This window comes from Acinonyx jubatus, chromosome D1 (genome assembly GCF_027475565.1).
Source record: "Acinonyx jubatus isolate Ajub_Pintada_27869175 chromosome D1, VMU_Ajub_asm_v1.0, whole genome shotgun sequence".
NCBI lineage: Eukaryota > Metazoa > Chordata > Mammalia > Carnivora > Felidae > Acinonyx > Acinonyx jubatus.
This window is the reverse complement of record NC_069390.1, coordinates 112,356,068-112,383,713: the sequence shown is the minus strand read 5'-3', so window position 1 is coordinate 112,383,713 and position 27,646 is coordinate 112,356,068. Positions and strand designations below refer to the sequence as shown.

Sequence of the window (27,646 nt, the reverse complement as noted above, 5' to 3'; positions counted from 1 at the left end):
CAGGGTGCCTGGGTGGCTCAGTTGAGCATCTGATTTAAGCTCAGGTCATGATCCCCTGGTTTGTGAGTTCGAACTCCACATCCAGCTTGCCATCAGCACAGAGCCTGCTTCGGACCCTCTGTCCCTCTCTCTATCTGCCCCTCCCCTGCTAACTCGCTCTCTCAAAATAAATAAAATTTTTAAAAAGATATTAAAAATATAATAAAAATTTAAAAGTATGTTTCTATAAAGAAAATCTTTTAACCTTCAGATGTAAAAATAAAAAGCAGATGGTAAGAGAGAATAGTTTTCCAAGTAGTCATATAGACATGTGTCTTCCAAAAGAAGCCTCATTAATTGAAAATAATGTCTTCATAAATGTTTGAGTCATGAAACTTAGATAACCATAAATCCAAGCTAGCAAGTTTGAGATTAGGAAATTAACCTGTGCTGAAGAATTAGGATTAGGGGTCAACTGCCGTACGCACGCACCTGCACTTCCTCTGGACGCCACCCCTTTCCCCAGGGATGCGGACGGCAAAGACGGGTCCCCTTTCCTGTCCCTCCAGCCGGCAGCATGTCCCCGCCCCCTGCGCGCGGCTCCGCCTCCACCCCACCTAGCCCCGTCCCCAGCGTCCCCTACGCGACTCCGCTCCATCCCGCCCCCTCCAAGTGGCCCCGCCCCCACCTCACTTAGCCCCGCCTCCTGCCTCCTTCGCTTGACCCCGCACTCGCCCCGCACCCGCCGTGAGCCTGGACTCTTGGCCCCCAGCAACCGTATAGTCCCTCTGCCGAACAGAGCCTGTACTCCTCCGCTCAGCGCCGCCGCTGTCCCACTTCGCCGCGCTCCCGCTCCGCTTCGCCCCGCCCCCGCCGCGAGACTGGTCTGCCCGCAGTGCCTGGTCCCGGGCCTCCTCCGCGTGGCCCCTTCCCCGCCCCACCTCGCCCCGCTCCCACCAACCGCAGAGCCCCGACCCAATCACAGACTTGACTACTCGCGTGGCTCCTCCCCAACCAACGCCTCACTTCGCCCCGCCCCCGCCACGAGCCTGGCTTCCTTCCCCGGAAGAACCGCGTAGCCGCGCCCCCGCAGCGCCGGGCTGACCCCCCCCCCCGCCTCCGCGTCTCCATGGAAACGGTACGCACTGAAGCCGAGTGAGGAGCGCGATGGCGGCCGGGGAGCCGAGGGATTTGGGCAGCTACTACTTCAGATTCCTGCCTCAGAGAACCTTCCAGTGTCTGAGCACCCAGGAGACCACCAGCCGGCTCCGCCAGTGGTGAGAGGGCGAGGGCGGGGCGGGCCGGCCGCGAGCGCGCCCTGCCGCCGGGCCCGCGCTGACCTTCCTCCCGCCCCCCGCCGCAGGTCCATGCTGGGCAGAGTCGCGGCTCAGGCGTTCGGCTTCGACCAGACGTTCCAGGCCTATCGCAAGGACGACTTCGTCATGGTTGGTGCGCCGGAGGGAGAGGCGCCCGGGCGTCCGCCGACTGAGCTGCGGCCCCGCCCGGGCTGGGGTCTGCGTGCGCGGCGGCGTGGGGACGCGCGCCAGCCGGGACTTGTCCCTACGGTCCCCGGCGTTCCGGCCCACCCCCGGGTGCCCCGCCTCCCGTGTCCCTGCGGTCCCCCAGTGCCCCGGCCCCACACCCCCCGGTGTCCCGGCCCCGTCCCCGTGCCCTGGCCTCCCCCGGTGCCCCGCCACCCGCGTCCCTGCGGTCTCCCAGTGCCCCGGCCGCCCACCACCCCGTCCCCGCTGCCCCGCCGCGGGGTCCTCCGTGTACCCCGACTTGGCTTCAGAGGACTTCTGGGTACTTCAGTGGGCTCCCGGAGTCAGAGCGCTCCTGTGACTGCTCCCCCGCACGTGCACACAGGGGGTTCCGGGGGGAGCACTCGGCCGGCCGTCTCTCTGCAGTGACCTGCTGGAAGGGGCAGCTTGGAAAGAGGGGGACACATAAGGGAACAAGTTCTGGTGCATTCCTTAAAATTCAGTCACGTTATTTGAAATCCGGTTTTTCCCTCGCCAGCTGGACGGCGTTGACGTCTGTGGTCTGTGACGCTGTGCGTCCTGCGGCCCCGCGGCCGCTGATGGAGGGCCGCCGCGGGGTGACGGTCCTCCTCGTACCTGCCTGCGGCCGGCCGGCCGGCCGGCCAGGCGGGGGACTGGGCCGGGGCTTCGCGCAGAACTGCACGAGCCCGCCTGGCTTGATGCGGGGAACTTCCCGCCTTTTTTTTTGTTTGTTCGGGTTTTTTGTTTTGTTTTTTTTTTTTTTGGCTGAGGGGTCAGAGGAGGTTTACAAAAGGCCAGCCACTTGAGATGGGCACTGAAACGTGAGCAGGAGTTTGTCAGGTAGACAAAGTCGGGGGATGTTAGATGGGTGGGACCATATTTTGCACCTTGTGTGCCTCCCAGAAGAGTTTGGGCTTTATCTAGCTACTGAAGAGTCACTGAAAGTTTTTCAAGAAGATCGTAAACTTTAAACTACCGAGGTCACCCTGGCAGAAATGTGGAGCATAGATTGTTAGGACTGAGTCTGGAATCAGTGACACCAGACAAAACCGCTGTCATAGGACACCCTGAATTAGGGCAGCAGCACCGGGAGGCCTGGACGGACGTTTCGGAGAAAGGCAGTACTCCAGGACTAATAAGATACTGAGAATAAGGCAGAAGGGGAGTGTAGGATGAGCGAATGTCTGAGTTGGTTGACTGGAGTGGTAGATGATGCCGTTAAAGCCCTAGAAAATGCAAAAGAAGAAGGAAAATGAGTTCATCTTTAGGCATGTTGAACTTGAAGTGCATGCAAGTGGTGGGATCCTAGATTGTTGAATCTGAGATCTTGCTTTGTCAAGAGAGAGCTCTGGGCTCAGTATACAGTGTTGGCATCCTCACCACGGGACTAAGGATAAGGGGGGAAAGAAGCAATTTATAGAGCTTTCTAAAGATCTGCCAACATCTCTGCTCATGCCTCATGACCTCATAACACAGAGACTAGGCGGTGCAGACTTTTAGCTGAGCACATTGCCATCCCAAATAAAATTGGATTCCTTAAGGAAGAAGAAGGGAATGGATACTGGATCAGAAACCAGCAATCTGCTAGATTTCATGTGTGGCATAGAATAGACGTACATTTAACATTCTGTGTTATAGAAAATAATATATCAACTTAGAAATACTTTTTTAACGCTCACATTTTCTGAAACAAGTAAATTTAATCTTCACATGCATTTTGATATTCGTATCTTTGTCATCCTGTAACTTGTTTGGGAATCATGTAATATTTTCCCAAAGCACATCAGCTTTCCTAAAGTTGAGATACAGAGAATTCCTTCTAATGCCCCACTGGAAATTCTATAACATACCCAAAATACCATGTGCATATATTAGGACAGGGCTTTTTTTAAATTATTATTATTATTCTTTCGGTGCATAATTAACCCCAACAGCGTAATGATTCTCGTGTTGCTTTATGTGAGGGGCCTTTATGAAGACTTATTTCCATTGGCTCTAGGTCACTTCACTGCAGGTCACTTAGCCTGCTTCCATTTATAATGGCATATAAAATGTAATTGTAAGTTGATACTCCCTCCCCCCAGGGATAATTACTAAATCTGAATTAAATTTCTCCTTGTACTGATTTTTGCAGAAGACATCTAAAAGGCATTCAAAATCAGTATTAACTGAGGTTAACTCCAGCTTATATTTCTTTTCAAAGTGTGTATTATAGAAATTAAGACGATTGTGGGGCACTTGGGCCACTCAGTTAAGCTTCTGACTCTTGATTTCAGGTTGGGTCATGATCTCACTGTTCGTAGGTTTGAGCCCCACTTTGGGCTCCATGCATACGGTGCAGAACGTGCTTGGGATTCTCTCTGTCCTTTCTCTGCCCCTCCCATGCTCTCTCTTTCTCTCAAAATAGCTGAAATAAACTTTAAAAGAAAATAAAATGTTAAATAAAGATAATTGCACAAACACTCTTTAGCTTGAATTTATAAAGTTATCAACTTGCTTTTTTTTTTTTTTTCCTGAGGAGTAGTTTTGGGGAAAATATTTTTTTCTTTTTTGTGATTGGGCATAGATGATACCTGTGAAGTGTTTATCTTCCACCACTAGAATGTAAACTCCGTGGCACAGGAACTTGTGTGTGTCATGCTGTAGGTATTCAGAGATACTTGCGGAACATATTAATCTTCACCCTGCACACCTGGTCCTCTTCACTGTTCCCTTTCTCATGAAATGACATTCATTCTGTCCAGTTTCTCATGCATCATCTGTGGTTCCTCCCTCGCCCTTTGTCCTTTGTCCTCCTAAACAGTCGTTGAGTCCATTCACTTCTCTACCTCCCCCTTGCTATCATCTTGACTGATGTGAACATCAGATCTTCCTGGATTACAGCAGTACCTTCCCTTCTACCTATTCGCTTAATAACCCTTCAGCTCATTTTCCACGCTGCTGCCAGAATCATGGTAAAAAATAGGACTGATTTAAGCTCTTTCTTTGCTTACATCTGTTCAGGGTGTTCTTACTACCCTTCGATCACAAATACTCACGAGGGGCGCCTGGGTGGCTCAGTCCATTGAGCGTCCAGCGTTGGTTCAGGTCATGATCTCGCGGTTCATGAGTTCGAGCCCCACGTCAGTCTCTGTGCTGACATCTCGGAACCTGGAACCAGCTTCAGATTCTGTGTCGCCCTCTCTCTGCCCCTCCCCTGCTCACGCTCTCTCGCTCTCTCTCTCTCTCAAAAATAGACATTAAAAAAATAATAAATAAAAATAAAGTAAAATTGTCCTTCCCCGATCAAGTGAGAGTTTACTACAGTTGTTTTAGAAATTAATTCTTGATATTGTTTGTAATACAGTTTCTAACTTATTCCCCTCAAATTTGTATTTTAGGCTTTTTTTAAAGACCCAAATGTTATTCCTAATTTGAAGTTACTTTCAGATTCTTCTGGACAATGGATTACATTAGGTAAGTAAAACATATTTTTATCTTTTCAGATGGTGATTTTATTATTATAACAAAATTTTGCCTTTGGAATTTTCATTATTAAAATACACACTGTGAATAATGACTCACCTGTTTGATGACGTCAAGGTCAAGCATGATGAGCTGTGCCAGGCCTGCCCTGCGTCTTTCTCCTGGGGGCCCACTGCTCCTGTCCTGGCATGGCACAGGAGCACCAGTTCTCTTTTCATTCATCGGGACAGTATTTATTGTGTGTCTCCCATGGACTCTGCTCAATGCAGGGAACAGTGAGGTGAACACAAGAAAATGATGCTCAAGAAACTGGTTGGTATGTAAAAAAAAATAGTGCGAGCGGTGCCTGGGGAGGCTGAGTCGGGTGAGCGTTCGACTTCAGCTCAGGTCATGATCTCACAGGATGTGGGTTCGAGCCCCACATCTGGCTTTGCGCTGACAGCACGGAGTCTGCTTCAGATTCTGTCTCCCTCTCTCTCTACCCCTCTGCTGCTCGCACACGTGTTCTCTCTCTGTCTCTCTCAAAAATAAAAACATTAAAAAAAAAATAGTGCAATAATGTGCTACCATAGCAGTAGGAGCAAAAGGAGGAGAGTGTCAGGTAGAGTTCTGCTGATGTGAGGGTGTTTGAGCAAAAGCATTCAGGGCGGGGCAGCGGATTTCTGACCGAGGAAGTGGCCATTCATGGAATGTTCATAAAATAACATACAAAGTCATGGAAGAGAGTCTTAAAATCTCAAAAAGAAAATTTTATCTATGTAATAATTTCATAGTACCTTGAAACATAGGTAGGAATCTTTAAGCAAAATTACCCAAACAATAGCACTCAAATCTCTTAAATAACTCTCAGGTTAAGGAGTAAACCAGAGAGTTAATAGAAGAGTGTTTTGAAAACAAAAACATGACCACTGTATTTTAAATGTTAGTTTGAAGTGTCTTAACAATAAAACCAGTCATTCTTCCACTTAGGAGGAAAATCTGGTTAATAATGTGGGTTTGTGCTTAAGAAAACTGTAAGTGGATTTTAAATTAGATGGGGTTGTTTTGGTAAATTCCTACATTGCATGTTCATGGAATTCTAGTAGTCTTACACAAAAATGACTTCGCCGAAAGTATTACTCAAGAACGAGATTTGTGACGTTAGAATTAGTAGGTCACATTTTATTGCTTTTGGCTAAAAACCACTGTAAAATTTATAGAGCAAAAAGCTGGTACAGGGTGATCTTCAGAATACTTTCAGAGTTAGACTGACTCTCTGAGCAAATGTACTCACAGGTTCAAAGTCTTCAGAAGGAAATAATCACAGGCACGTAGCAAAGAGTTTATGAAACTTTTACAGTAACTTCAGTCAATTCTTTTACAAAAATAACGTTCGTTGAAAAAAGTTCAATCTTCCCCCGTACTGACAAACAGTACTGACTTTTTTCTGATTTTTAAAAAACGCATTGCAAAAAGAGAGGTTCTAAAATTCCACATGTGCCTGGCAGAATCAATTAGAAGTACTCTGAAAAATTGGGCAAAAGAGGTAGCACTCTACTTCAGAAGTAGAAGTTTCTAGGGGATTGCTCTACTCTTCCATTAGCTTGTTTTGTATCTCCTACCAGCTTTTCTGTTTCTGATGTATCAGCCGTCTTCTCTCCAATTTTCCTCTCAGGGCCAGCTGTTAAAATAAACAGCTTTTGAAAATGAGAGAAAAGACATTCTTGTAGCAAGTGAACCAGTGGTAAAGAGTGTGGTGAAGGATCCCCCTCACTGCTGCCCTCGCCTGGGCCTGGACTGCCAGGGCTCTCTGCCGCGGTCCCTGTCTCCCAGATGCTGCAGCCCTCCTCATACAGACACACTGTGCCCTTTTTTGGGTGACATATAATGGATGCTTCCTATGTGCTTAGTTAAGGGCATTATATTCATTACATCCTTTAAATGGCTTTTTTTTTTTTCAATTCATTTTTGAGAGAGCGCAAGAAAGACGGCAAAGAGAGGAACAGAGGATCCGAAGGGGCTCTGCGCTGACAGCTGCAAGCCTGATGTGGGGCTTGAACTCACAAGCCACGAAATCATGACCTGAGCCAAAGCGGTATGCTTGACTGAGCCATCCACATGCCCCCATTACCTCCTTTAATTCTCAGACCAACTCAGAGAGGTATTATTATACCTATGTCCCAAATGAAGAGTCAGATTCATGAGCTAAATAATTTGCAGTTTTGCACAGCTGGCCGGACTCCAGAATTCAAGGTCTTGACCACTACACTATCCTGTCTCTGCCATTTCAGCATTAATGAAGTTGTCAGAAAACACCAATTTGGACACCAAGTAAATAGACACCTGTGTATTATGCTAATATCAAGGGGAAAAAATACATTCTTAACTTTGTATGTGATCATAGCAGTGCATCACATGTCTTATAAATGGTGGAGACATGATTTTACCATATTTTCTGCCTAACAGATAGCATGTGCTATGGACTCAATTGTGGCCCCCTGCCCCCTGCCAAGTTTTATGTTGAAGCTTTAACCCCCAATGTTATTGTATTTGAAGATGAGGCCTGGGACGCCTGGGTGACTCAGTCGGTTGAGCATCCAACTTTGGCTCAAGTCATGATCTCGCGGTTTGTGGGTTTGAGCCCCGTGTCGGGCTCTGTGCTCACAGCTCGGAGCCTGCAGCCTGCTCCAGATTCTGTGTCTCCCTCTCTCTCTACCCCTCCCCTGCTTGCACTCTGTGTCTCTCCCTCTCAAAACTAAATACATATTTTAAAAAAAATTTTTTTTAAAGATGAGGCCTTTGGGAGCTAATTAGGTTTAGACTACATCTCAAGCAGCCCTTCTGATGGGATGAATGCCCTTACATCAAGAGAAAGAGATCCCAGAGCTCTCTGCCATGTGCCGACAGCCAAGAAGGCAGCCGTCTGCCAGTCAGGAAGAGAGCCTTTACCGGGAGCCAAATCAGCTGGCACCTTGGTTTTTGGGCTTCCCAGCCTGCAGAACTGTGAGACATAAACGTCTGTTGTTTAAACCACCCAGTCTGGTATTCTGTGATAGCCGCCTAAGCAGACTGACAGATTTTGGTCCCGAGAAGTGGAATGTTTCTGTAACATGCCTAAAAAGGTTAGAAGTGGCTGTGAAACTGCATCACGGGTGTTGGTGGAAGAGTTTTGAGGTGCATGCTAGCCCAGATACACGGATGTTAAGCTTGATTCTAGTGAGGTCTCACACAGAAATGAGGACCTTGTTATCAGAAAGTGGAGGAAAGACAATCCATAAAATGCCTGAGAACTTGGCTGAACTATGTTCTGGTGTTTTGGGGAAGGTAGAATTTGCAAGTGATGAAATTATATATTTAGCTGGGACGTGTCTAAACAAACTATTGTAGGAGCAGCTTGGTTCTTCCCAAACGTTTGTAATAAAGTAGGAAAGGAAAGAGACAGATTGAAGAAGGATTCGTTAAGGAACCAGAGCTTGAAGATTTGGCAAATTCTCAGCCTTTTCATATCGTAAAAAATGGGAAAGATTCTTTTGAAGAGAACAAATATGGCTGGGCAACCATTTGATAAAGAGAGCATGTGTGTAATTCATGGACTTAATCAGCCATTAAAACAGAAGCCAGAGTTACACTGGGGATTGTACTGGCAAAGACACTGCCGGTTTGAACTAAAGGGCACAGAAACGAGACAAAATGAAGGCTGTCAGACATCTTAGATCCCACGGGACCAGACGATAGAGCCATTTGGCTGACACATGGCCGTTCTGCAGGAGAAGAGAAGAAGGACTAAAAGGCAGTTCAGAGATCATCGGGGCCACCTTCGGTTTCAGGAACACACTGTGCCTTTTGCGGGAGGACCTCAGAGGCTGGGCCACCGCCCCAGCGGGTCTGGAAGACAGAGCATTGAACCAAAGATGATTATTCTTGAGGCTTAAAGTCTAATGAAATTTGCCTTGCCAAGTTTAGGCTTGCTTGGGACCATCACCCCTTGTTTTCTGTTTCTCCCTTTTGGAATGAAGATGTCTCTCCTCTGCCTGTCTCACCATTGTATTTGGAAGCATGTCACTTGTCTGGATTCACAGGGTCACAGATGGAGAGGAATTTTGCCCCAGGATGAGGTGTACCTCCCTCTTACCTGTATCTGATTTAGGTGATATGTAGGTGAGATTTTGGACTTTAGATTTTAGCATTGATGCAGGAATGAGCTAAGACTTTTGGGGCTGTTAGGATAGAATAAACACGTTTTGCATGTGAGAAGGACATGAATTGGGGGTGTGGGTACCAGGGGCAGAATGCTTTGGACTGAATTGTGTCCCTTCAGAATTGATTTGACAGAAGTCCTAACCCCACCCATGACCTCATCTAACCCTAATTACTTCTCAAAGGCCCCATCTCGAAATACCATTACATTGTGGTATTTCAACATACCAATTTTGGAGGAACACAGTTCAGTCCCTCGCAAGTGCTATTTTTATGCCTCGGAGTACGTGGTTTGAATTTAATTACCTTATCTTACCAACCCAACCCTCCTGCCACTCCCTAAGTCAGAGCTAGAGTCATTTATTAGGATGGCATGTTGCCGGGGGGCCTGGGTGGCTCAGTCAGTAGAGCATCTGACTTTGGTTCAGGTCATGATCTCATGGTTCGTGGGTTCGAGCCCTGCATTGGGCTCTGTGCTGACAGCTCGGAGCCTGGAACCTGCTTCCGATTCTGTGTCCCCCTCTCTCCCCGCCCCACCCCTGCTTGTGCTCAGTCTCTGTCTTTCAAAAATGAAGAAACATTAAAAAAAATTTTTTTAAAGAATGGCACGTTGCCCAGTGTCAGTCCCTCATCCTGTGGCCACCAACCCGTCTTTGAAGACCGTCTGGCTCTATACTGCTCTAGTTCTTTGTTCTTGCAGTGCTCACAACTCTTCTGTCACTTTCTGTGGTCTCTTGTCCCTTTAATCCCCCACAGGATTTTTTCCCCTGAAACAAAAGGAGCTTTTCCTAGAAGTGTAGTTTTCGAAATTACTGAAGCATACACAGTTCCTGTCTCCAGACGCCCACTGCGCGTCCACACAAGGCCAGCTCGAGCCCAGAACAAGTGGCAGGTGCTCGCAGGACTCCAGGTGGGCAACCAGATGGAAAAGCGCAGATCATCACCAGCCTCACTCTTCTCAAGCTCGAGCTGCTTCCGGCGTAAATACCGAACAAGCGTATCAGGGAGAGGTCACACCACGGGCCCCCACACCTCGGTGTGCTGTTCTAGGGAGAACTTTGAACAAAGAAGACCACCACCTCTTTATATCTGAGTGTGTGTGTGGATATGAGTGCATGAGAGAGAAATGGAAAGAAACTGAGGCAATAATAAATATTCATTTTAGTCTTTGTGTCTTTCTGTAATTGAGAAGAACCTCTAGTAACGGAAAATCCATTCCTAAAGGACACATTTAGGAAGTAAGTTTGGGGTGGGGAAGGTATGCGGGGAAAAACTCAAGCTACAAGACGAAAATAGACAAAACATCATGGTCACAAATTTCTCTAATTCCAAACTTGTCATAACTTGATTAGGGCCTGGTTTGAAACTTACCTTGACTTGGAAAAGCTGGTTTTGGGTCATAAACACTGTAAATGAGATCACAAGGGAGAAATTGCTTATTGGAGAGAAGAAATTTCAAGACATCCTCAGGACTTTACAAACAGCCATTACTTAACATTAATTAAAGTTTTTGTGATACAAATTATAAAGCATTGAGCACAATATAAATCCAAAGTCACACAAAGCAGTTCCAATGCTTTTATAGGCAATTCTGATATGTGGATTAAAACTGATGTAAGAATCCCCTACTACACGAAAAATGATTTCATTTTCAGACATTTTCTAATTTACATACTCTAGGGCTGAAATGGTGAAATTTTGTTACAGACTTTTAGTGATTAATAAAAATGAACAAACGGCAAACTAAGAATTTAATAAGATCCCTAATGTGTCCTTTAAATATACCAAAATGAATGCCCTATTTGACTACTTAGAATCCCTGCATTGTAATACCTGTTTTGGAAATAATTGAGAATAATAAGTTTGTATTCTATAAAATTTTTTTCAGGATCTGAAGTGAAAAAAATTGAAGCCACAAATGTTCCTTGTACACAGCTTTCAATGTCATTTTTTCATCGGTTATATGATGAAGATATTGTACGCGATGATGGACATATCATTAAGTGTTTAGATTCTTTTTGTGATCCCTTTCCTATATCTGATGAATTACGAAAAGTAAGTATAGATTTTTAAAATTTCATAGTAGAATTTTATTTCAGGAAATGCTTAATGTCAAAAACTTTTACCTATGTAAAATACCTAAAATACCTTTTATCAATTATTAATGATCAGTAATATCAGTTACATTGGTAGATTTTTTTCTGGGATGGGACTTTTACTATCAACTGAACTATCTGTGTATTTCAGTAGTTCTCAACCAGATGCTACTAACAGTCATGCATAGAGGCCAGAGATGTTGCTAAACATCATGCTGTGGGCAGGACAGCCCCCCACAACAGAGTTCTCTGCCCCAAAATTTCAATAGTGCTAAGGCCGAGAAGCCCTGACCTGCTTAACTCATGGCTATTTTTCTTCGATATGGGGCTCTTAACATATCAAATGACTATTTAAAAATATCCCTGTTGTAAAAGAATCGTTCTGTCTCACAGCTGAGATCAAAAAAGCCATTTTAGGGGCGCCTAGGTGGCTCAGTCAGTTAAGCGTCCAACTCTTGGTTTCGACTCAGGTCATGAGCTTGTGGTTTGTGGGTTCGAGCCCCACATCGAGCTCCACACTGACTGTCTGGAACCTACTTGGGATTCTCTCTCTCCCACCTGCCCCCATCCCTCCCTTACTCACACACTCTCTCTCTCTCTCTCTCTCTCTCTCAAAATAAATAAACTTTTTAAAAAACCATTCGATTAACTAATTTTTTTTTTAGCAAGAGGTGTATTGAATCAGAAGACATAGATTATTTAGCTAATTCCTGAGTTATTATTTATAAGATAGTAACTAAGCAAATCATTCAATATCTTGAGCCCCAAGATCTTATCTGTACAACATAGAGATTAAAATTCCCATTCTATCTTGTTGAAACTGTTGAGATATGAGTTGAGAGAGCATTTAAATATACTTTTTAAAAAGTGTGACATGTTAAAATGAAATGCATTATTATCATCATTATTTTATTTATGGAGAGAGCAAGAGCAACTGGGAGAGAGGCAGAGGGAGAGAGAGAGCATCTCAACCAGGCTCCATGTTCAGCATAGAACCCAACACAGGGCCCCATCTCATGACCTAATCCAAAATCAAGATCATGACCTGAGCCGAAATCAAGAATCGGACACTCAATTGACTGAGCCACCTTATTATCATTAAATTATGGAGATAAACTATTTACCAAATGGACAAAAATTAGGGCTTTCAGGGGCACCTGGGTGGCTCAGTCGGTTAAGCTGCTGACTTCAGCTCAGGTCTTGATCTCGTGGTCCGGGAGTTCGAGCCCCGCGCCAGTGTCTGTGCTGACAGCTCAGATTCTGTGTCTCCCTGTCTCTCTGCCCCTCCCCTGCTTGCACTCTGTCTTTCTCTCTCTCAAAAATAAATAAACATTAAAAAAAAAAATTAGGGCCTTCAGGGGCTCCTGGCTGGCTCAGTCGATGGAGCGGGCAACTCTTGATCTCAGGATTATGAGTTCAAGCCCCACATTGGGTGTAGAGATTATTAAAAAAAAAATAAAGCTTTGGTATCAAATAGACATAGATTCAAATACAGGCTCAGCCACTTAATAACTGTGGTACTTAGCCTCATTTTTTCATCTATAAAATAAGAATGATGCAAGAATTATGTGAGGGGCCCCGTGTTGCTCAGTCGGTTAAGGTCATGATCTCACAGTTCATGGATTTGAGCTCTGTGCTGACAGCTCGGAGCCTGCTTGAGATTCTCTGTCTCCATCTGTCTGCCCTTCTCCCACTCGACTCTATCTCTCTCTCTCAAAAAAAAAAAAAAAAAGAATTATGTGAGATAATGCACTTAAAGTGTTTAGCCCAATGCCTAGTATTTAGTAAGCTTTCAGTAATAGTAATGACTAGCCACTAATTACTATTATTCTACATTTAGGAGATGTCGCTATGTGTAAGTTGAATAAGGAGATGTATAAGTTGAATTTATTGTAAATCCAGATGGGAATGACCTAGGGAAGCCCCTGACACACCATTCTGGACATAGACATCTTGTCTGTAGGAGACCGGAAGGCATCCAGCCAGTCTCTGCGTTCTTCTACACCAACAGAACACCTGAAAGAACCCTTAGTTGAAGAAGACAATCAAATTACTCATTGAAGATGTCCAAACACACAACTGAGGAGACTATATATAGTTGCTCTGTAGTTAGGTGGTATGTATAACACAAGATAAGCACCATACCTTGGGGATCTGATAATAATTTCTACTCTTCCTTACCAAGGACTGGAAATTAACCTCTACAAAGTGTCTAGTCTAGTCTGGGTCTTCTTCCTTTTGGGGCACTATGTCAGCTCTTCTTATCTGTCCCTGATCTCTGCTGGCACATGTACCTCTCTATCACAAGGCCCTGTCCCCTAATTTCAGAGAGCTCACCCTCACTTATACTGAGAGCATTGGCAACGGACTTTTTGAGAGACGGATGCGCCTTCTCTGCTCTGCTGCTTGTCCTCTGGTTTTCTTTTTTTAATTTTTTTTTAGAATTTATTCATTTTTGAGAGAGAGAGAGAGAGGGAGCATGAGTGGCAGAGGGGCAGAGAGAGTGGGAGATGCAGAATCTGAAGCAGGTTCCAGGCTCTGAGCTGTGTGCTGACAGCTCAGAGCCCGACGTGGGGCTCAAACTCACGGACCGTGAGATCATGACCGTCGGACGGAAGGAAGTCGGACGCTCGACCGCCTGAGCCCCCCAGGCTCCCCTCTGCTGCTGGTCTTCTTTACTTCCATGCATAGCCCTTGAATTCAGGAAGTACCCACACTGTTTTTCTGTCGCCCTGTGGCGACAAGCAAGGTGTTAACTTGGTTGCTTTCTGGCTGAAAAAATAAATCAATAAATAACCTCCAGCCTTAGCCTGAACTGAAAAGGGCCCTCTGCCATGCAGCAGCACCGAGCCCGTCACACCGCCTCACTGAGGCCTGCCGATAACCACCTTCCGCAGGCGGCTCACAAGTCTGGCTCCTTAACCACATTGCACACCTCCTCCCTGAGGGCCCCATGTGGAAGCACACGGGGAGATCAGCCGCAGGTGGGTCCCGCTTCCACATTTATTCCCCAAATATTTTCATTTCTGTCATTTTTACACTGCGCAGCGTAATCAGTTCAGTAACCAGAGTGCTCATGCGAGGAATGCGTTCATTCGTCATTCCTGAGAGCTTTAGTCGCTCTTGTGTTAAGCCAGATCTTTAGGTAGCTACAAACTCAGGCTTCAATATCACATCATTTCCTTAGAGAGAGAGAGAGAGAAGGAGAGAAGCAGGCAAGGAGGGGAGATGGGCCAAGCCGTATGTGTGGCACACCCGGGGAGTAATAAACTGTAAACCACTTCCCCTCACCTTTTACTGCGTGTGACTTTGGCTTTCATAAACTCATTGTAAGTAACCTGCACACTGGCAACACCACAGAGTTTATATTAAGTGCCACTTTTATGCTGACCTTGTGATGAATATTCATTTGAGATTGGGGTAAATCAAATGTGAAGCTTGATCAGGTTTCCTAATTTAAGTGCACTTCTTGCTACTAGACAGTGATTTTGTATAACTCCTATTTCCCTCCTTTACCTGTTTGGTAGTGTTAGTGTTATGTACAATTTTTACAGCATTCCGACTCCTTGTTGTATGTATTTTCTTTCCCACTTTGTTTCTTGGTTACAGGTTTTTGCCTTTTACTTTTTGTACCGTGTCGGTATTTTACTGTTAGCTACTTCACATTCTTTTTACAAGCAGGTGGAGTATAAACAACTCAATAAAAGAAATGTGTGTTATGGTTTACATTCGTCACCTTGTTCGTATCTACCGCAATTGAGTTAATCAGTTGTGTGGAATGGCCAATGGTATAAGAAACCCTCCCACGTCCGACCCTGTCGTGCTGTTTTCTGAAAGAGGTGGTGAAGTCTCCAGAGAGCAAGAGTCAGTATAGATGGGTGATGTGTAGGAGGATATTATTAGGGGACAGCAGGAAAAGAGGTGGTTATGATGGTCCACTTACCTGAATAGTTCAAAATGGAGTAATGGGGGTGGGCCGGGGCAGGGGTGGTAAGGAAAGTGGTCATCCAGAAGTGCAGGGGTAGGGCTTAGAAAATGAGGGCCAGCTTCCAGACTGAAGCAAAGGCTACAGACCTTCTGGGATAGAGAAGTTTCTCCATTTATTTATGGTCCCTTGTTTCCAAATAAGATTTAAGGTGACTCAGCACTAAAATTGCAGTAGTGCTAAAACCATTACTAAAGATATAAATTAGAACAAAGGTATAGAGGGGAAGAGGAGAAGATTTAGATTTATTCCTTTAACTGAGCATCAGTACCTAATGGTAACATGGAGGGAAAATGAGTGCAGGTCTCACCGATTACTCTTTCTGGTTGTTCAGGATTGGTTGTTAACATAGGCCTAGGATTATTTGTAAGTTCATAAATGGAAACTTTTGAAAACAAAAATTAGAGCCTTAAATCATGTTAGATTAAGATGAATTTTATCATTTTCCATAGGTTTTGCTAGTGGAAGACTCAGAAAAATATGAAATATTTAGCCAAGCTGATAGAGAAGAGTTCCTGTTTTGTCTTTTCAAACATCTTTGCCTTGGTGGAGCCCTTTGTCAGTATGAAGATGTGCTTAATCCATATCTGGAAACAACAAAGCTTATCTATAAAGATCTAGTGAGGTAATGTTGCTAGATTACAGTAGGTCAATCTCTGGTGAACGGAGTGCATTGTTTAACTGTGCTGGGCTCGCCTAGCGTCTGTTGGGTCCTGTTGACGCCAACCACCAAAGCGTGTGAGAACAGCACCGCTTCGAACCCCTTTTCCGGCCTCTCCCTTCTCCTCCAGGTTGGGACATGGTCACATCTCCCTGACTCTCTTTAGCACCCAGTTCCCGGTTCCCATCTGACTGTGCTTCCTTCCCCATCCAACGGATTACTCGCTCCATTTCTGCTTAGCGGCTGACTTATCCCAGATCTTCTATCACATTCTCCCCACGTTCCTGTCGTGCTTACCCCAGGTCTCCTGTCACACTTATCCCAGGCATCCTGTCACATTTACCTCAGATCTCCTGTCACACTTACCTTGAGTCCCCTGTCACCTCACCCCGGGTCTGCTGTCACACTTACCCCAAGCCCCCTATCACATCAGTTTCCTATCACACTTCACCCAGGCCTCCTGTCACACTTATCCCAGGCGTCCTCTCACGTTTACCTCAGACCTCCTGTCACACTTACCCCAGGTTCCTGTCACAGATACCTAGGTCTCCTGTCCACTCACCCAGGTCTCATGTCACATTTAGCACAGGTCTCATGTCACATTTACCACCGGTCTCATGTCACCTTTTCCCCAGGTCTCCTGTCACACTTATCCCAGGCGTCCTCTCACGTTTACCTCAGACCTCCTGTCACACTTACCCCAGGTTCCTGTCACAGATACCTAGGTCTCCTGTCCACTCACCCAGGTCTCATGTCACATTTAGCACAGGTCTCATGTCACATTTACCACCGGTCTCATGTCACCTTTACCCCAGGTCTCCTGTCACAATTACCCCAGGTCTCCTTTCACATTTACCCCAGATTTCCTGCCATATTTACCCCAGGTGTCCTCTCAAATTTATTTCAGGTCTCCTGTCACCACATCCCAGGTGTACTACCCTTTTACCGCAGGGCTCCTTCACACTTACCCAAGGTTCCTCTCATACTTACCGCAGGTCTCCTGTCACATTTATCCCAGGTCTCCTGTCACATTCACCCCAGGTCTGATGTCACTTTTACCTCAGGTCTCCTGTCATATTACCCCACGTCTCCTGTCACACTTATCACAGATCTCCTGTCACATTCACCACAGGCTTGATGTCACTTTTACCCCAGGTCTCCTGTCACATTCTCCCCAGGTCCGATGTCACTTTTACCTCAGGTCTCCTATCATACTTACCCAGGTTTCCCGTCACACCTACCCAGTCTCCTGTCACATTCACCCCAGGTCTGATGTCGCTTTTACCTCAGGTCTCCTGCCACACTTACCCCAGGTTCCTGTCACACTTACCCTAGGTCTCCTTTCACACTTAGCCCAGGTCTTGGGTCACACTTACCCCAGGTCTTCTGTCACACTTAACCCAGGCCTCCTGTCACACTTATCCCAGGCGTCCTCTCACGTTTACCTCAGACCTCCTGTCACACTTACCCCAGGTTCCTGTCACAGATACCTAGGTCTCCTGTCCACTCACCCAGGTCTCATGTCACATTTAGCACAGGTCTCATGTCACATTTACCACCGGTCTCATGTCACCTTTTCCCCAGGTCTCCTGTCACACTTATCCCAGGCGTCCTCTCACGTTTACCTCAGACCTCCTGTCACACTTACCCCAGGTTCCTGTCACAGATACCTAGGTCTCCTGTCCACTCACCCAGGTCTCATGTCACATTTAGCACAGGTCTCATGTCACATTTACCACCGGTCTCATGTCACCTTTTCCCCAGGTCTCCTGTCACACTTATCCCAGGCGTCCTCTCACGTTTACCTCAGACCTCCTGTCACACTTACCCCAGGTTCCTGTCACAGATACCTAGGTCTCCTGTCCACTCACCCAGGTCTCATGTCACATTTAGCACAGGTCTCATGTCACATTTACCACCGGTCTCATGTCACCTTTTCCCCAGGTCTCCTGTCACACTCGCCCCAGGTCTCTTTTCACACTTCTAGATTTCCTGCCACACCCACCCCAGGTCTCCTGTGACATTTATCCCAGGTCTCTTTTCACATTTCGGGAGAACACAAGATTCCTCAGGTTGTGTAAATTTGCTTGACCAATAGTAGAACAATTACCTTTTTTGTAAAGAGGTGGCAAGATTTTTATCTAGGCATAAACTTTACATTTTTAAGTTAATTCTAAATTCCAGGTTTGCTTAGGTGATCCACTAGTTCTGTTTTTTTCTCTTTGAAGATCTAATTGGTATAAAAACGTTATAATCATTTATTTATACTTTGGGTTGGGCTTTTCAGTGATGAAGATATTGGATCATGTCTGTAGGCAAAAGGGATAGGAACAAGTGAAAGCAGAGTTTAGTTACAAAATTTTGCTTTAATCGGAAAAAAACAGAATTAGCTTGTCGTAAAACTCTCGATCGTTACTTGCACTCAGCATCTCAAATCTCACTTCTGCTCTGTGTGTCATTCAGCTGTGTGACAACTACGTGATGTAGTTATTTCACTTCATTCTTTTTCTTATATAGTTTTTTTCAGTTGATTTATTTTGAGAAAGAGAGAGAGAGAGAGAGAGTGGGGGAGGAGGAGAGAGAGACTCCCAAGCAGGCTCCTCGCTGTCAGCTCAGAGCCGGAGGCAGGGCTGGAACCCATGAACCGCGAGATCATAACCTGAGCCAAAACCGAGAGTCAGACGCTTAACTGCTTGAGCCACCCAGGGGCCCCTCTGATACGGTTTTAAAAACAAAAATTATTTCTTTAATTTGCCTCTGATTTTTGTGGAAGAGTTACTCTGCCAATACATAAAGATTGTCCAAAAAAATGTTAGAAACAGAATTTGAGAAAAACATATACATACTCACATCCAAAACATTCTGTCCTTATATTCAGCTCGTGAAAACCCGTAGGCCTGCTTCCAGCACTCCCTGCAGATACTCTGTGGTACACCTAGTCTCACACACACACATGCACACGCGCGCGCGCACCGCTGCCACGACATTGTGTTGTACTTCACTGGCCACACGAACGTGTGGAATTCGTCACCATCGTGTGCTATGCAAGAGGAGATTCTGCTGGAGGTGTTTGAAACAGAAGTAACTTTAGAACCTAAACACTGAAGAAACTGTTTTCCCTGACCTCCCCTGTCCTGGATTCTCACCTGTGACTCTCTTCCACACTGCTTGGGTGCTAAGTGAAACCATGGCTCCAGGGTTAACGGCCACTGGTAAAATGAGTGGTCAGAATTCACGGCATCCAACAGAAAGAAGAGAATCACGCCCTCAGAATCCCTTAGGCGGGCAACCGACAAGTGTTAATACTGTGCACAGAACTCCGCCAGGCTCCGAAGAGACTACCAAGAGGAGCATCAGGCAGCCCTTGACCTTAAGGAAATTATAAGAAACTAACATATTAAGTAATAGTTTAGAAGGTTTTCATAAGGAAAAATTGTTATGAAATCAAATGTTCGATTTTTTATAGGCAAATGTTTGCAGCTCCTGATACTGTAATAGATACCCCAGAAGTTGAAAAGAGGGCATTATTAGGGTGGCTGTGTTAGGGAAGTCTTGATGGAATGCAGTCCCCAAGAGCCAGCAGAGAGGGCAGCCCGTCCCCTGTCCAGGGGAGACACGCACGTCACTGGTCTGCCATTCCAGGGGACGCTGGGAAGGAACCAGCCCAATTACAGCATTACTCTTATTTGAGAACCATTAACTCTTTCTCATGATGATCCAAGTTGAAGCATGCTGATGAATTTCTCTGCTAAGTGCGGAGGAGATGTGAAATTGTCTTCCCAAAACAACTTTAGAAGAAAATTATGATTAGAATAAATATTCGCTTAAGATGGCTGAAGTGCCAGTGCAAAGCAACTGAACGGGCTGAATGATCACAGAGTCCCTTCGGAGCCGTGCCGGTTTGCTTGTCACTCGCACTGCCTCTGGCTTTTCTAGCTGGTTGTGCTGATTTGGGTCAGAGGCAGTGGCATCTGGTCAAGGTGAGGGTGCAGGGTGGATCGGTGTCGCTCCTCGGGAGGAATGCACGTGCAGGGGAAGCACCCGTGGACCTCCAGCAGTTGTCAGTACCTTGTCATCCTGAGCCACATATCCAGACAAGTCACTTGTACAAGCCAAGTTAACCGGCAGGGATATTGTTTTTTCCTGTCCCATTGCTTGAATTTGGGGTGTTTACACATCTTTTAGGAGAACGTCTGCTATCTTTTAATTGTGCACGCAGTAGCTGCTGTACGTTATCTAACCTGCCCTTGCAGAGAAACGTCGTCACTAATCTGCTCCAGGAAAGACGTGCATCCCTTATGTGTGTCCATGTTGGAGGCGTGTCACGGAGCTTGATTTTAGTGGTCTCTGGCTCAAACCAAAGGGTGAGAACATTCTGCAGATATGTTTTCCCTCATCCGTTATTACAAGTCCCATAAAATACCCTTTTGAAACGTTCTGGAAAGTGCCTTCTTTTCAAGGATTATGGTTCTTTTAAATAATATAGGTAATACTTTAGAGTCGGTTCATTAGAGGGTAAATATGACCAGCTGTTTCATTACATTTGAAAAATGTCTACGCAGAAATAACTCTGTAGTTACTAATGGAAGCCTTTGTCTTTTCTGCTGTCAATATTAAACACAGGCTCCGATCAGAGTTTTTGGAGAGGTTTCCCAAACTGCGTATCTGCCTGAGATGTGAAATGTTATTATTTAAACTGTGAGGCTTAGATTATGGCCCTCAAATGCTAATTAAGCAGTGGGATTCTTATTTCTTTTTTTTTTTTAAGTTTATTCATTTATTTTGAGAGAGAAAGAGAGTGGGAGAGGGGCAGAGAGAGAGAGAGAGAGAGAGAATCCCAAGCAGGCTCCGCACTGTCATCACAGAGCCCGACGCTGGGCTCAAACTCCAGAGCTATGAGATCATGCCCAGAGCTCAAATGAAGAGTTGGTCACTTAACCAACTGAGCCACCCAGGAACCGACTTCTAATAATGTTCAAATGGTAGTTTCTTCGGTAAGTAGTACACTACAGTACATGTATGTGTTAAGTGATTGTTAAATGAAGTGTCGAACACTAAATTTTCTTCTCGGTTTATTTGGTAAGTACAGACTTTCACAAGGGTTGGTCTAGGTTGTTTTTGTTTTTGTTTTTTACTGGGCTAATTTACATGCAGTAAAGTGAACAAATTATAGTGGACCTACAGCTTAGTGAATTTTTATATATTTATACCCGTATCACCATCTCCAGATCAACACTTAAAATCGATATAACCATAGGTATGTTCTGTAGTTTGGTTTGGGTGGTTATGTAGGTGTGTGCAGTATAAATGTTTTATATGGAGTGACTATGGTTACCCCTTGGATAAGCACAGAACTTCAAATATAGTCTTCGGTTTTTAAGCAGTGTATGTTAAGTGTTTAGAGAAATAAAATGACCTTAATCCATGTCGTAGAAGGATATGGAAATTAATTGCATGATTTCTGCAGATAAAAGCTGCCTAAAAAAAACAAAAAGTGCCTAAGAACTTTTAACCCTGACATGGCTCAGGTCTGCCCATTCCAGTACGTGTGCAAACACACACACACACACACACACACACACACTGGACACAGTCGCCCTTCGTTCTCCTCCTGGCCCACCTCACTCTTTCATAAGTAGTGAAGGAGAAAGATGCTTGCACCTAGTGAAGTGAGGAAGGGGCCAGCTTCCTTTCAATGTGACGTCCCCCTGTCACCCAGGAGGACTGCCTGTGGTGCACATCTGCTGGATCGGAGGCAGGGGATGAGCGGTTGAGACCTAGGGAAAGGACCTGGATGGACGCTGTGTCACCTGGAGTCTATTCCCAGAAATACCACTTTCAGCTGGAATGTCTTTAATGTCTCGTTTAACTTCTCTGGCCCTACTGTCTCTAGACCTGGTAAAGTCGTGCCCAACAGCCTCATGGGGCTGTGTGGTCTTTATATGAAGGAAGTCATATGAAGGTATTTTGCAGATGGTAAAGCATTAGGAAGGGAACATGGGTGCGTCTCTCTCTGTAGCTTGTTCCTTCCCTCTCTGTGCTTCCGCTCTGTGCTGCCGCAGGGAGTCTTGTGGGGGAGAGTAACTGAAAGAGGTACTGAAAGAAAATAATTTTAATATGATGTCATTTAATAGTACGTAATTTAACAAATAGTTTTCACATACCTTATCCCACTCGACTCTCACATAATTCCAGAAAGAACCATGGTATGCCCAGTTGACGAGTGAGGAAATTGATGTTCAGAAGGGTTCATCTTTCCCAAAACAAACCAACAAATCAGTGCCAGAGCCGGCGTGTTGTGTACGTTGTTGAATTCTGTAGTTGCGCTGTTGCCTACCCCTTACCGCCGCCTACACTTCAGTCGGACGTTTATCCGTTCTTGTTTCCCTGATAATTGTCTCTGGCTTGGGAAACATTCATCCTGAGTCTCGGTCAGACCTCACGTATTCTAACTGTGACGTTACCTGTTCTGCAGTTCTCCATCCTGGGGTAAAAGCGCGGGTCCGTCCTTTTCAAACCATTTGGGTCGGATAGCGTGTATTTCTGCATTATGCATGCACGAGAACACCCGCACGCTAAAGGGACCAGTATTCTCACTGTGTTATGCCAAACACCAAAAACGGGCGGGGGGGTGGGGGGCGCCTGGGTGGCTCAGTCGGGCAAGCATCTGACTTCAGCTCAGGTCTTGATCTCACGGCCGGTGGGTTCGAGCCCCACGTCGGGCTCTGTGCTGACCGCTCGGAGCCTGGAGCCTGCCTCCGATTCTGTGTCTCCCTCTCTGTCTCTCTGCCCCTCTCCTGCTCATGCTCTGTCTCTCTCTTTCTCTCAAAACTGAATAAACATTAAAAAAAAATGTAGGGGTACCTAGGTGGCTCAGTTAAGCGCCTGACTTCAGCTCAGGTCATGATCTCACGGTTCGCGGGTTTGAGCCTCGCATCGGGCTCTGTGCCGAACACTTGCTGGGAGCCTAGAGCCTGCTTCGGGTTCTGTGTCTCCCCCTCTCTCTGCCCCTCCCCCGCTCCTGCTCTCTCAAAAATGAATAAACGTTAATAAACAAAAATAAATGTATTATGTGAATGCTTGTTAGATTTAAAATGCATCCCTCCCCCCCCCCCATTTTAGTGTTCGAAAGAATCCTCAAACCAAGAAAATTCAAATTACCTCTTCCATCTTTAAAGTTACGGCATACGTAAGTGTTGAAGGGGAATTTGCAACCAATCAATTTAATTACTGGGTATTAACAGGGTTGTTACAATGGGAGTTAGCAACTAGTGCAATGTTATGTCTGGGAGAAAAGATGATGGATGATATTTAGTGTTTTTGATAAAATTAGAAGTTGATAAGTTACGCTTTTATTTGGAGAGCCATACAAACGTCCCCCCTGGCCTCTTTTCTGTTGTCCCCGTCTAATAATAGTCCGTCCTTATTTAAGAGCGAAATGCGTGACTCAGATGCAGTAGAACACATTCTCTAGCTTGTCGAACCGTAGCTTCTAGGGCAGATAAGTAAGGATGTTATAAATGTCTGTATATCACAGAATCTGATGCTTGAATTCTAGCGTCATATAAGAGATTGTTAGCACATTTGAAGCAGTTTCTGAGTATCTTTATTCAATCACTTAACAAATACTATTAAGTGCACTTAACAGATACTATTAAGTGCCGGTTGCGTATCCCCCCCGCTGTGTTGGGCATTTTGTGGTGATAAACAAAAGAAACAAAGTTGCTTCCCTCATAGTATGTAAAGATCACATTCTAAAGGAAAGCAAAGATAGAAGAAAATTGCAAAACAAATTTTTGCAATATTAGCACTTTAAAAGCACTTTTTCAAAAGAGAAGATCTCCTTTTAGACTATAAGTTCCTTAAGGTCGAGAATTATATGCATTTGTATTGTACATATGTACTGTTAGCCCAGTAGACTGCTGTCAGTAAATATTTTAAAGTATCAGTTAATTACCAATTTAATTGTCAAAGATTTGATGTAAGTTTCATGACAGTTTAGCAGAAAATATATAGTAGTTAAATGTGTTGATTCTTACTTACATGCAGTTGTAGACTGAATAACCTAGGTTTATCTCTTTCAGGATTCCGCTGGCATGTGCTACCCTTCAACAAAGTCTCATGAACAGACATTTTCTTACTTTCTTGTGGATCCGATCAGGCGTCATGTTCATGTTCTATACCACTGTTACGGTGTGGGGGAAATGTCTTAACAGTAGTCTTTCAGATTATCGATTTTACTGTTTTTACCAATTTTTTATTTTGACGTCATTTTATAGGTAAACATCTCCTTGGCCAGTTAATTTAAGTAAAATGTAGAGAAGCCGCATAGAACAGAAGGACACGGTACAAGATGCCTGTCTTTAAATTTGCCTGGAGTGGTAGCATAGGGACCGAACTCCATCCCTTCCACGGCCTACACCAATATAGTTGTGGACACTTGACAGAAAGATACAAGGAACTAAAAATCCAGTCCGTATTTGTCGCATTAGGATTCAAGTAAGGCCTCGATTTTCCACGTATTTTATTTTAGAAGCTAATTAATTTTAGCTTGAAACGGTGGCAGAAAACTGACCATCTCTCCACTGATCATTATTATCAACTGTTAGCTTTTCAAATTTGAGTTTCATTTCATTGCATTTCTTCGTCGCATAAAGATTTACACGTCCAGGGGTGTAAAATGCATAACAATTCCTTTGCTTCGTTTGTCCCAGTTAAAATCCTCAATAAAAAAAGTCATGTTCTGAAAGTAATCATGTTCTGAAGTCTTTTAGCACATAATAAATTACCTCTGCGGCTGCCCCACAGCTGGCCGAGGATCCACCTCTGAACAGAGTTGCCCCGATGGTCTTACTGAGGTGGCAAGAGAGGAAAGAGCGGGTCTCTTAGGCTACATTCTCCTGTTTCCTCATTACTTTCCAAGAATGAATATATAACTTAGGTTTCCTTCATGGTAAAAATGACCAACCTGTACCCAGAGGAACAGAGAGCCTGCGAGAAATGTTGGGACTTTGAGGAGAGGCGAGTTTGGAGTCTGTGTTTGGGTGTCGTAAGGACAAGAGTGATGACCTTGGATTTGTGCCTGTGGATTTACCTGAAAAGCGGCCACCAATTAGCTAGAGAGTTCGGGGGGAGACGGGTTGTGTCACCTGTGATGCCCAGCCCAGTGCTTGGCATATTCCGCGTCTACTGGGCGAATATTTTCCAGACATGTTCATGACATCCATAGATATTTTTTAAACCGTGTAAGAAAAGTCAGATTGAGAACTGAAGTGTCGCACCCGTCCTGCCCTACCACACAGACCCTACAACCTGGGGACTCTCCCTCAATCACCAGGTCAGCCAGTCAACGATTCTGTCTGTGCATCAGCTCCGTGCAAGGTGCGCCGTCCCTGAACCCAGTCGTGAAGGTTGTCTGTCAGAGTGTGTCCCCAGACGGGGATTGCGGCCTGAATCCAGAGATGGAAGACGGCAGCGTGAACTGGGCCTGGGAGGGCCTCAGTCTGGGGTTCCACAGCACCGGGGCAGGGGTGGGGGGGGTGGGGGAGTCTCAGCAACAGAGAAGAGCCTTCCCCCCGACTCCCACCCCGTGTGGGGAGGCGTGATGTGGTGGGTGTTGGAGCCTGGCGCTGGGACAAAAGTCCAGGACTCACAGATGGGCTGGTCTTCTCTCCGCTGTAGAGGTGGGGGTGCAAAATACCTTTGAAGAAAGATTGCTTCATTGTTTGGGGATAACCACTTTAATGATCTATCTGTGATTATGCAAGTCATCTCCATGGGGGTATAATAGCATCCCACTAAAGAATGTGGGCTGAGCAGTCAGATTGCCTGGCTTCTGAATTCTGCCCGGACTTGCTGTGTGACTTTGGGCTCACTAAAACTTCTCTGTGCCTGAGTTGTCTCATCTGTAAAGTGGGGAAAATAATAGGACTCCTTCATAGGTTATTGTGAAAATTGTTAGAATAGTGCCAAGCACATAGTTTGAGTGTGAATTTTGGCTCTTTTCATTCTCTATTGAGGAATATGAAAAAATCAGGAGCTAAACTGTCTGCATAACAGTGTAAAAAGCTGTCTTTCTTAAGTTCAGAATTGCTTTTCTTTTTTAAATTTTTATTTACTTTTGAGAGAGAGACAGAGCACAAGCCGGGGAAGGGACAGAGAGAGAGGGAGACACAGAATCCAAAGCAGGCTCCAGGCTCCAAGCTGTCAGCACAGAGCCCGACGTGGGGCTTGAACTCACGAGCGGTGAGATCATGACCTGAGCCGAAGTCTGACGCTCAGCCGACTGAGCCACCCAGGCACCCCTGTAATTGTTTTTTTATAGGTTGTATTAACTCGACTAGATATGATATAAAGGGTGGGAACACTAGTTTTCCCCCCTCTGGGCCCCAGAGAATGTAGAGGACATAAGCTTGTACTCCCAAGAATTTCTCTGGCAGCATTTTGCACACTTAGAATTATTTGCTCACCTCTGGGGTGCCTGGCTGGCTCAGGTCGGTGGAGCGTGTGACTCTTGATCTCAGGGTCATGAGTTCAAGCCCCACGTGGGGTGTGGAGCCTACTTAAAGATTAAGAAATTAAAAAAAAAAAGAATTTATTTGCTCGCCTGACCTATTTATAGTAATTTATTCAACGTCTGTCTTGAAAACAGGACCTGTGTCCTGTGGTCCACCCTTGAATCCCCAGTGCCTAGCATGGTGCCGGACGCGGGATCGACACCCAGTGTCTGTTCTCAGACTGATGGACAGAAGCTGGCCCTGGGGGTGTGAGTGCAGGTGTGGAGTGAGGGAGGGGAAGGGCGGCTGAGTAAGTGCACACATCTCCTCCAGCTGCCCGCAGCCCCGTGTTCCTTCCACACACTGGTATAGTCTGGATGCAGCCATCCTGTGTGGAAGCGAATACGTAGCCTGGGAGTGCTCCAGGACAGAACGGTCCCTGGAGAACGCGGCCTGCAGAAGCAGGCTGTCATCTGCTGGCGTGAGAGACTGCATGGTGACAAGTGACAACAATGATTTTGGGGACTTGAGAGAACTCTTCAGAAATTCGGAAAGTTACTTGAGGGGAGAAGACTGACAGGATTACAATTTGGACACTTCAAAAGGGGGCTTAGGCCGAAGACCAGAGAACCTGGGACACCGAGGTCCCACGAGCAAAAACAATACAGAGGTATAGAAACACAAAGTGGTTTTTTGGGGCGCCTGGCTGGCTCAATTGGAAGAGCATCCAACTGTTGATCTCAAGGTCATGAGTTTCAGCCCCACATTGGGTGTAGAGATTACTTAAATGAACCTCACACACACACACACACACACACACACACACACACACACGGTGGTTTGGGGGACATGAGTATAGCTGGCTAGTTGGAACTGAGGATCTTGTCCAGGAGTTCTGGACGATAGCATAGAGACGGATTGCTGAGGACTTGGTCACTGAGGGCTGTGGGTGCAAAACTAGGAAACTTAAATCCTCTCTTTTTGAAAGATTTTATTATTTTAAGTAACCTCTACCCCCAACTCTTGATCTCGAACTCCCGACCCTGAGATCAAGAGTCACGTGTTCCGCTGACTGAGCCAGCGCAGTGCCCCATAATTTAAGTCTTTTAAGTAGGTGATGTATAGCAGTCATTAAAGACTTTTGAGCAGGTTGGTCGCATCGTAAAAGTGGTATTCTGGAAAGATTAATCTGGCAGTGATGAAGTGGGGTGAAGAAAGTCCAAAATCCAAAGATCAAATAGATTATTATAGTTGTCAAAGCACAGAACTGACGGATCTGAGTAGGA

At 45.5% G+C, this 27,646-nt stretch overlaps 2 protein-coding genes across 4 annotated transcripts; both read left to right on the top strand.

The window, feature by feature from the left end:
* Positions 1 to 950: 950 nt before the first annotated feature.
* On the top strand, positions 951 to 24,611 carry CFAP300 (cilia and flagella associated protein 300). Of its 3 annotated transcripts, none has more exons than XM_053204203.1 (8): positions 951 to 1,256; positions 1,343 to 1,424; positions 4,862 to 4,937; positions 11,011 to 11,177; positions 14,059 to 14,202; positions 15,656 to 15,828; positions 22,987 to 23,053; positions 23,949 to 24,611. In XM_053204203.1, exons 1-8 carry the CDS (start codon positions 1,147 to 1,149, stop codon positions 24,075 to 24,077), a joined length of 948 nt encoding a protein of 315 aa, XP_053060178.1. In that variant the 5' UTR covers positions 951 to 1,146; the 3' UTR covers positions 24,078 to 24,611. The 3 variants fall into 3 exon arrangements, with proteins under 3 accessions (XP_053060178.1, XP_053060179.1, XP_026907735.1); XM_053204204.1 differs by having other exon boundaries at positions 959 to 1,256; positions 14,116 to 14,202; XM_027051934.2 differs by lacking the exon at positions 14,059 to 14,202 and having other exon boundaries at positions 994 to 1,256; positions 23,949 to 24,610.
* On the top strand, positions 15,839 to 22,427 carry LOC128311970 (uncharacterized). Its single transcript, XM_053204202.1, has 3 exons — positions 15,839 to 16,771; positions 17,155 to 17,831; positions 17,898 to 22,427. Exons 1-3 carry the CDS (start codon positions 16,459 to 16,461, stop codon positions 17,943 to 17,945), a joined length of 1,038 nt encoding a protein of 345 aa, XP_053060177.1. The 5' UTR covers positions 15,839 to 16,458; the 3' UTR covers positions 17,946 to 22,427.
* Positions 24,612 to 27,646: the final 3,035 nt, after the last annotated feature.

Bases quoted from the DNA above. Each gene is read 5' to 3' on its own strand.
- CFAP300 (XM_053204203.1), top strand. From the start codon at position 1,147: ATGGCGGCCGGGGAGCCGAGGGATTTGGGCAGCTACTACTTCAGATTC. The intron at 4,938-11,010 runs GTAAGTAAAACA...AATTTTTTTCAG, and splicing joins TGGACAATGGATTACATTAG to GATCTGAAGTGAAAAAAATT. The intron at 23,054-23,948 runs GTAAGTGTTGAA...TATCTCTTTCAG, and splicing joins TCTTTAAAGTTACGGCATAC to GATTCCGCTGGCATGTGCTA.
- LOC128311970 (XM_053204202.1), top strand. From the start codon at position 16,459: ATGTCACATTTACCACCGGTCTCATGTCACCTTTTCCCCAGGTCTCCT. The intron at 16,772-17,154 runs GTCTCCTGTCAC...CTTTTACCTCAG, and splicing joins TCCTCTCAAATTTATTTCAG to GTCTCCTGCCACACTTACCC. The intron at 17,832-17,897 runs GTCTCTTTTCAC...CATTTATCCCAG, and splicing joins TCCTGTCACACTCGCCCCAG to GTCTCTTTTCACATTTCGGG.